At 61.5% G+C, this 9,327-nt stretch overlaps 2 protein-coding genes across 2 annotated transcripts; both read right to left on the bottom strand.

Moving 5' to 3' along the window:
- Positions 1–2,366: 2,366 nt before the first annotated feature.
- LOC120763244 (platelet-activating factor receptor-like) lies at positions 2,367–3,371 on the bottom strand. Its single transcript, XM_040086417.1, has one exon. The coding sequence runs from the start codon at positions 3,369–3,371 to the stop codon at positions 2,367–2,369; it is 1,005 nt and encodes a 334-aa protein (XP_039942351.1).
- A 1,919-nt stretch (positions 3,372–5,290) lies between these two features.
- TMEM35B (transmembrane protein 35B) lies at positions 5,291–6,664 on the bottom strand. Its single transcript, XM_040086243.2, has 3 exons — positions 6,542–6,664; positions 5,865–6,045; positions 5,291–5,773 (listed from the first exon to the last, which is right to left on the bottom strand). Exons 1-3 carry the CDS (start codon positions 6,647–6,649, stop codon positions 5,643–5,645), a joined length of 420 nt encoding a protein of 139 aa, XP_039942177.1. The 5' UTR covers positions 6,650–6,664; the 3' UTR covers positions 5,291–5,642.
- Positions 6,665–9,327: the final 2,663 nt, after the last annotated feature.

Here is a 9,327-nt window from a genome sequence, read left to right as displayed (position 1 = left end):
GCCAGGACAGCCCCAGGGCGCGGGGACAGCCCCGGGCAGGGTGTGGCCCCGGTGGCCCAGCCTTCCCCCGGCAGACCCGGGGGCCACCCGCTGCCGCCTTGCCCGCTGAGCCGCTCACACCACACCCTGTAATTTGATAATAATTATAATAATAATAATTACAGCGTGCGCGGGCTGGAAGTGCAGGAACAATAACCCGGGTAACGCCCTGCACGGTGGCAGGAGCAGCGCGGTGGCACATGCTCCATCCTGGTGCCAAGCTGAGCCCAGAACTCCCCACCACGCCCTGCCCAAAGCGTGGGGGGACACGGCCCGAGCAAGTGCCCTGCGTGTGTTTTCAAGCAGTCGTGTCCATGCCCCAGTGCTGTGGTTTCAAGTCCCCAGACTGAACAGGACACCCTGGAAGGGTCAAAGCTGGGGATGCCCCCACTCCTGGTGCGCAGAGAGCCCCCCAAAAATCCTGGTGCCCCCTGGGGATCTCCACTCCCAGACCCCTGCAGCATCCTGCATTGCCGACACTGCTGCTCCTGCTGCATGCGGGGAGCAGAGCTCTGCCCCCTCCTTCAGCAGTTATATAAAAGGATTAAAATTTAATATGAACTTCAAAAGGGGAAGGACTGGGTGGTCGAAGGCAGCTGGCCCAGGGCCGGGCATAGAGCAGAGGCACCTTGGGACACGTCCCAGCTCTGCTGAGCAGCAGCACTGCAGCACATGGAGACCTCATCCAGCTCCATGCATGGGGGCAAAGTGTCCAGGCACCATGGGCAGCACCAGCATCCCATGACCCCACTCTGCCTTTACTGAGCCACGATCTCTCTGGGTCACAGTGGTGCACAGCTTCCATGGCACATGGAGACCCCATTCCCTGGGGTCAGGCCTTGCCCTGCACCTCCACCTCTCTGCTGCCATCCAGGAGCCCATGATAATCCACCACCCACAGGCACGGCATCATCCACCCATCCTGGTGCCCGTTCCACACCAGCATTCCCCAGGCATCACATCTGCTGCCCGGTGCCTGACATTTCCTTCCACGCACGTGGGTTGCGGTGTTCTGGAGAGCAGCCCTGCTCGGGGGGAGCAAGAACCCCCCAGCCGGGGGGCAGCTGATGCACCCCAGCCCCCTCCATCCCCGGCGTGGCTGCACAGCACCCGGTCTGCCCTCCCGCCGGAGCAGCGCCGGGAGCGGGGCTGTGCTGGCAGCAGGAACGAGCCAGGGCTGGGAAAACACCATCTTCCGCCCACACAGCCGCCCACGGCCCCGCGCCCGCTCCGCCGCCCCCGCCGCGCCGGGGCTCACGGGGAGGGGGCGGCGCGGCCGAGGGGGGGCTGCGCCCAGCACGGCCGCCCACCCATGGGCCGGGCAGGGGACGGGGCGGGGGACGGGGCAGGGGACGGGACAGGGGACGGGACAGGGGATGGGGCAGGGGATGGGACAGGGGATGGGACAGGGGACGGAACAGGGGATGGGAAAGGGGATGGGACAGGGGATGGGACAGGGGACGGAACAGGGGATGGGACAGGGGATGGGACAGGGGATGGGACAGGGGATGGGACAGGGGACGGGGCAGGGGACGGAACAGGGGATGGGACAGGGGATGGGACAGGGGATGGGACAGGGGATGGGACAGGGGACGGGGCAGGGGACGGAACAGGGGATGGGGCAGGGGACGGGAAAGGGGATGCAGGCTCAGCAGCCCCCCGTGCAAGAGCCGCCCCGGGACAGAGTCCTGCCGCAGGAGCGGGGCTGGGCTGGGGAGCCAGGGCTGCTCCGTCTCCAGCCCTCCTCGGGGCACAGGAACTTCTCGGTGAGGGGCACAAGCACCCGCCAGTGAAGAGACCGGGGAAGCCTTTGGCTCGTTCATTTTTAATCCTGGTCAAGAGCAGGAGGGGGGCAGGCATGAGGTTTAGTGACATTGCAGGACAGGACTGGCCATGGGGCCTCAAACAGCCCCCTCAGCAGCACAGCTCATGCCGTGGGGGTTTTTGGTCATGCGTGTCCCTGCAGGATGGAGAGCCCCGGGAGACGACAGCAACCACCGAGCATCCCTCGCCGTTCTGTCTTCCCACACCCCTCTGTGGCTCAGCTCCCATTGCTGGGCGAGTCCCTCTCACAGTGCCAGTGCCACTCTCCCAGTGCCAGCGACGCGCTCCCAGTGCCTGCAATGCGGGGGGCAGGATCTGTGCTTGAGCAGGAGCTGTGGGCGCGTGGGAATGCACAGAGAGCAGAGCGGGGTGGGAGGAGGGGGGTGCACGAAGCCAGAGCTCCCCCCACGCTGCTCCCGATCCCTCACCTGGCAACAGGAACCACATCCCACCGGGACTGTGGCGCCGGGGCAGGCGGGGGCGGGACGCTGGTGCCCACCCCGCTAAGAGGAGGTGAAGGAAGATGCTCGGGCGCCGGGCACCGGCCCGGGCGGGGCCGGCGGGGGCAGCGGGAAGCAGCGGCCGATCTTGCGCAGGGTCCGGTCCAGGTCAGCGCGGAAGCGCCGGATGGAGAAGCAGTAGACGAGGGGGTCCAGGCAGCTGTTGAGGCTGAGCAGGGCCACGCTCAGTGTGTGCAGCACATCCAGGGTGTCGGGGGGCTCGCAGAGCGGCTCAGGGGGCCGGCTACCCACCCAGGGGGCCAGCGTCAGGTGGTAGGGGGCCACACAGACCACAAAGACCAGCAGCATCCCCAGCACCATGGCGCGGGCCTGCTGCCGGTGGGAGCCCGGTGAGGCCGCGGCGGGCACCGAGAGCGCCCGGGCGATGGAGGCGTAGGTGCCCAGCACCACCAGGAAGGCGACGGAGAAGAAACCCACCATGGCGTAGGCGTAGCCCCGCTGCCGCCCGTGCTGCTCGAAGCAGGCCGTGGTCCCGGCGTGGGTGGGGAAGGTCTGGTGGGTGGCCAGGGTGGGCACGGCACAGCCCAGCCCCAGCAGCCAGGCCAGGGCGCAGGCCAGCGCGGCGCCGCGGGGCCCCGTCAGCGGCAGCACCCTCCGCGCCGCCCGCACCGCGCAGAACCGGTTGAAGCTGATGAGAGCCATGAAGGTGATGGCACTGTAGGTCGCCAGGTAGTAGGCGGCCCCGGCCAGGCGACAGGAGACCTCCGAGAGCAGCCAGTCCCCCCCAGCCAGGTAGTAGCGGATCCAGAGGGGCAGCGTGAGGTTGAAGAGGATGTCAGCCAGCGTGAGGTTGATGAGGTAGATGCGGATGGCCTTCCTCACCTTGCCGCTCTGCAGGAAGACCAGCAGTGCCACCAGGTTGCCCGGCAGCCCCACGCACAGCACCAAGCAGTAGATGACCGGCACCAGCACGAACTGCACCGGGTTGTTGGGCACGCACTCGCCAGGGTGCTCCTCCAGCAGCGGTCCCGGCGCCGAGCCGTTCATCCCGGGCTCCTGCAAAGATGGGGGACAGTGGCACAACCCTTGGGGACATGGGAGGGACGTTGACCCCGACAGAACAACCTCTCTGGCTGGCCCCTGCAGTAGCTGCTGGGCGCTGGAGGCAGAGCCCTGCGAGGATGCCATCGTCTGCCAGAAGGGCTCAGCTGACACAGGAGAGGAGGAGACCCCAGCTATGTCCCCCCACACAACAAGGAAACCTAGAGGCCACTGTCAACTGCCCAGCTAGAGCTCCCAGGGAGTGGCAGGCACAGCTGCAGCACAGCCAAGGGACAGAGCTGCAGCCGGAGGCACCCCGAGGTGCCGCACTGGCTCCAGTCGGCAGCTGCGGGGCTTAACACCTCCCACACAGCACGTGCCTGTGGGGCCACCCACCCCCAGCCCTCTCCCAGCACCCCAAATTCCACACAGAGCCAGGCATGAGGAAGTCACTCACTGGCTCAGCGAGCTCCAGAAGGGAGAAACCCGGGTATGGACGGGGGGTACAAGCACAGGGCCAGCATCCCCCCATGCCCCCCAGTCCTGCACAGCAGGGTTTGCCTCTGCTCCTGGCCATGGAAAACCACGCTGTGCTGCAGTGGCTGTATCCAGGGCTGCAGTTATTTCACCTCCCATCACTGCCTGCCCACACCTCGCCAACGAAGGCACTGAGTCACCAGCCGGTGTTTTCCAGTTGGCAGGGCTGGATTCGGCACACGCAGCACCCAGCCCAGGGTTGAGGCACGGAGAGCACAAGCTGCCGAGCCTGGGAGACCTCAGCTGGACCCCAAAGGAACCTCTGGATCCCTCAGTGGTCCCCTTTTCCACCTCCTTCCCCATCGTTAGCACAGTGAATGCTCCATCTCACCCACACCACGACTGTCACTTACCTTGTCGGGTCAGGCAGGAGCGGCTGCGTCCCCTCCGGCTGCTCCTCACTCTGATCCAGCCAGGCTGGGGACGGCTTTAAGTCCTGGGGGAGGCAGGGGCTGCCTGCTACCCACCATCCCAAGCCCCCCTGTGTGTTAGTGCCTGTGGGACAGCAGCTGGAGCGGGGAGAGCACCTGTGTGTGTATGTAATGGGGGATTCCCTGCTGGAGCCACCCTAAGATCCCCTGCGCCGGCTGACGGGGCTGGGGGCATGTGGGAGTGGCCAGTACTGGCCTGGCTGACCCCCCTCTGTGCCCCCAGCCACATCTAATTCCATTTCCCAGGGCCCTTCTCCCACCCACGCCTGGATGAAAGCAGCAGAGGGTCAAGTTTCTGCACCCGGCAGCTGGGGAGAAAGAGGGATGCCCCAAAGGGATCAAAGCAGGAATCTGCCTCCTCCTGGCTCTTTGTGCTTTTGTTGGCTTCAAAGCTGGTTTTAAGGGGAGCAGCCCTACAGGCCCCTCCAAGCTTTGGGTGGCCCTGCAATTTCCGTGTGTTCCTTTGGGACACCAAAGATGTCACCCCAAGGTAGTTCAGGTCCCATCAGGGGTACAGGGGTATCTTACACCCCTTGCTCACCCCAACAGCCAGGCTCCCCACACAGCCATCCCAGCCCCCTTGCTGGGAGACACACAGGGTTCAGATGGACCGTGGTTCACCCCGAGTGTGCTGTGCCCATCTGGGGTGGCAGAGGGTGGCTCCTCGGGGGAGCAAGATCCACGAAAAGCACATGCCTGCCTGGGCACTCACTCCCGTCACCCCCTGGATGTGCAGCAAGGGGCCTGGCACATTGGGTGGCTGAGGGATCCACCCCAGATGGGTTCTCCCCACTGCCCATCTGTCTCTGTGCCAGCTCCTGCAGCAGCTCCCACATGTTCCCAGGCCTTGTGTCCAGACATTGTCCCCAGGGACTGGGTCCTCCAGCCCCAGTTCATCCCCATAGCCCCCGAGGCTTAGCGCAGGGGAGAGACAGAAATAAACAGGGAGGCAAAACGTGAAAAACCAGACATTTTATTCCAAAATTTGAAAGCCCCCGAGAGAGCAGAGCCAGCCCCTGCTCAGTGCGGCCGAAGGCTGGAAAGAGTCGGACAACTTGTGTGAGTTTAGCAACGGAGCTGCCGGAGCAGTGCCACAGCAGTGTCACCGTGGTGCCACAGCCACCGTCCCACAGCACCAGCCCAGGTCCTGTAGTGTGGGGACAACCAGCACCAGAGTCACCGGCAGAGGCAGGAGAGGACACACAGTGTCTCGTCACCAAGTTACCCTGCAGGACGCGATGTCGTCCCTGAAAATACCATAAAGGCGTTGCTTCCCACCGGCCGAGCCGTCTGTCCTTCCTGCCTCTCGTCACTCGAACTTGGGCCGGGGGGCAGCTGGGTACCCGCGGATGTTGAGCAGCAGGAGGAGGCCGAGGCACAGGGTGGCTGGGGCACACATGGCCAGCGGCTCCTGCAGCGCCAGCAGCGTGTAGATGGCACCTGGGCAAGGAGAAGAGCGTGAGAATGGGGCTCTCTGCCCGAGGGTGTCCCAAGACCCCACGATGGGCAGCGGGCGCCCACCGGCTCTCACCGATCATGACGACGCTGAGGATGAAGTTGCTGATCTCCTGCAGCAGCTGGGGCCCAAATGCCAGCAACAGCCCGGCCGTCACCTCCAGCCAGCCCACGGCCACCAGGTACGTGCCCGGCTCCGGCACAAACCCCAGCTCCTTCAGGGGAAACACCTTGGCGAAGCGCACGAACTCCGATGCCTGGGAAGGGTGGGAGGGGAGTGAGGGAGCCCTGAGCCAGGGCTGGGGGAGATGCAGCCCCTCCAATGTGTCTGCTCTGCCCTGCCCTATCCTCCCAGGGGATCAACTCTACATCCTAAATAACCACACACCCTAAGGGGACCAGCCTTGAACCCCAAACTGCTTGGCCCTGCAGCCCAGCACCTCAACCTGCCCATTCCCCCCAGGGGATCAACCCTGCACCCCAGTGGGATCAGCCCTGCACTCAGAGGGATTCTGGCTGACTCACAACGAAGGGCTCAGCCTTGTACCCAAAGTGCTCCACCCTGAACCCCTGTATCCCAACCTGCTCATTCTCACCCAAGGCTCAGCACTGTACGTTTCCCCTGGAGCTCAGCCCTCCATCACAACCTGTTCCTTTCCCCCGGAGCTCAGCCCTGCACGCCAAAGTGCTTTTAGCCCTGTGCACCGCCGTCCCCAGGCTGCTCATTCCCCCCGAACCCGCGGCCGCGCTCACCATGTGCCGGTGCAGATCGGCGGAGAGCCAGTCCGAGACCTTCAGGGCGCCCGTGAGGAGGAAGAAGAGCCCGAGCAGGGCACGGAGGGCGGTGAAGGCCGCCGCCATGGCGGGACGGGCGGGCCCGGGGGCGGAGCGGGGCGGAGAGGCTCGGCCCCGTTCCCAGCCCTGTGCTCAGCTTGGCTCCGTTCCCAGCTCGGCTCCGTTCCCAGCCCGGCCCCGGCCCTGTTCTCAGCCCAGCCCCGTCTCCAGCCCGGCCCCGGCCCTGTTCTCAGCCCGGCCCCGTCTCCAGCCCGGCCCCGCTCCGCTCCGGCCCCTGCCCGCTTCAGCCCGGCCCCGCACGGACAGGGACCCCCGAGCCCTCGGGTGCTGCCGGGGCAGGGGGTGCTCAGATGTGCAGCGTCACCCCCCAGGCTGTGACACGTCCCCGCCAGCAGCACCACCCTCCCACCGAAACAGAGCTGGAGCATAAAGGGAACCCCCACCCCGTAAGTCCCACAGCGGGTGCGATGCATGGCAACACCTGCTGCCTTGGGGTGCGAGCGGCTGCGGGGACCGCAGATCAGGCGGGGGATAGGCAGTGCTGGGCACAGCTCCGGGCGGCAGGCAGGAGCCCATCGAGCAGGCGGCAGCGGCAGCGAGGATGCCGTGACCCCAGGGAAGCCGCTTCGGGGGGAACGGAGGCGGCCGCGCTCCCCCGGCCTCTGCGTCACCGCCTGCGCTGCTCCGCCACCGGCAGGGCCGAGCTCGCAGAACGGCAGCAGCCCGGGATTGGCGACAGCCAGGCCCAGGGGAGCCGCAGGCGCTGACGCTTGTGTAATTCAAGTGGAATTTTTTTTTTTTTTTTTTTAATGTCAATAAATCATGAGAGCCCGAAGTGTTTTCCAAGCACCAGGAAGCACTGCGGGGCACAGAAAGCACGGCCAGTCTGGACCTGCACCGACCCCAGCTCGGCCACCACAGGCACTGCCGGGCCAGGGGCAGTGACACTATTTTTATTCCTGGCAGCATATGATTCTTCAGCTGCTCACCATGATTTGGAGCACGGGTTATCACACAGTGCAATGACAGCAACAGGCCAGGGCAGGCTCCAGGCCCTCATGGCTTGGAAAGGAATTAAAAAACCACCACCAAACCCTGAAAAAGTGAGTGCAGCAGCACAGTGCACATGCAGGGCAGCAGTCACTGCACCCAGGGTAGTGTTCAAGTGTAGCTGCTATCAGCCTCTGATCTTTTATTGATTACAGAAGCTGCTTAATGAACTATTTGGCAGAATGAGGAGTCAGCCTCAACAGAGGACACCCCAGGTGATGGTAACAGCCAACACCAGCATCAGGGAAAACCCATCCCATCCCTACAGGACACAAGCTGCAGTTTGCTCATAGCAGGGAGCTGAGGTGAAGTTCAGCACATGGAATGCTGGGACAGTTTCTCACAGGAAGCAGCCAGTGCTGCAACAGTGGAAATGAGGACAAGTTACTGGAAAATAACAGAATCTGAAGAAAAAAGGCTTTACAAGCTGCAGTAGCTGTGGAGACAAAGACACTGAACCCCAGCCGCTGCAGGGCAGCTATTGAGGAGCCACAAACCACACTGAAGTCTTTTCAAGATCGAGACAATACCACAAAGTCATCAAATGAGAGTGAAACACCTCAGATTGCCCTCGCCCAGCACGTGATCGCCTGAGAGAGAACAGCAGCAGCTCCTAGTGCAGCACCAACCCTCCCTACCACGAGCACTCCCTGGCATTCAGACCCCTCTCAAGCATTTCATACCACTTTGCCACATGAAATTCAATTTATTTTCATGTTTCTAATCTGGCAAAGCAGGTCCCAGCCAAATGTTCATGACTCTTCGTGCCACTGCAGGAGGAAACCCTGCTACAATGAGCAGAGCCACCACTGGTGTATTTCAACATATTAAACAAGTTGATATTTAAACAAAGGATTTAATGAATGACAGCATGAACCACAGTGTACGTGCACAGTGCAGCTGCCAAAGCACCAAGTGAAGCAACATGAACCATGGCAATTTGTCCTGCAGCAGCTAAACCCAGCATTGCTCTCTCTGGCTTCTAGAGAACTCTAACTCTTGGCATCTCAGGCTTAATTACTACAGACATCACCAAGAAAGCTATTTAAAACCAACCAGGCACAAGTAAACATTTGGAATTCTACAATACAAAACTAAGTAACACGCAAAATGAGAGTAAGGAATGAGTGAAATTTCCAGAAATTTGTGTTTCTCAGACCCAGCCATACTAATCCACACTGACAGACTCACTGACAGGTATTCACTGAATACCCTCCAGAATAAAACAGAAGAAATTTGTAAAAAAATATTTAAATATTTTATTTTAAGAGCTGTATGTTCCTGGTTCCTCTTCACTGCACTCAAGACTTCTTTTTCTGCAAGTGCAAAGCACACAATTAGATTTTGAAAGAAAGACAGAAAACAACAGCAGAAACTACATATCATGGAATCATCACTCAGAATCACAGGCCACGTGCCTGCCAGATATTCTCAAGTATTCACATCAGATTTGAGATTAACAGAATTCATATACTTTTAAGATCAGATATGGCTTTGTGTGTTTTCCTACCCCACAGCAAGGAGCAGCAGTGACAAACCACAGAGAATTCAACAGGAATTCCCCCACGGAATCCCACTGCCTTCATACCTTACAGGTCTACTGTTACTTACCTGTGACTCCCGAGTTAAGGTACTCAGCATGTTGCTCCTCAAACAAGATTTTAAATATCTGAAGTTTCCCCTTGTAGTTTAGT

Source organism: Hirundo rustica, chromosome 25 (assembly GCF_015227805.2).
Source record: "Hirundo rustica isolate bHirRus1 chromosome 25, bHirRus1.pri.v3, whole genome shotgun sequence".
NCBI lineage: Eukaryota > Metazoa > Chordata > Aves > Passeriformes > Hirundinidae > Hirundo > Hirundo rustica.
This window is presented reverse-complemented; position numbering and strand designations above follow the sequence as displayed.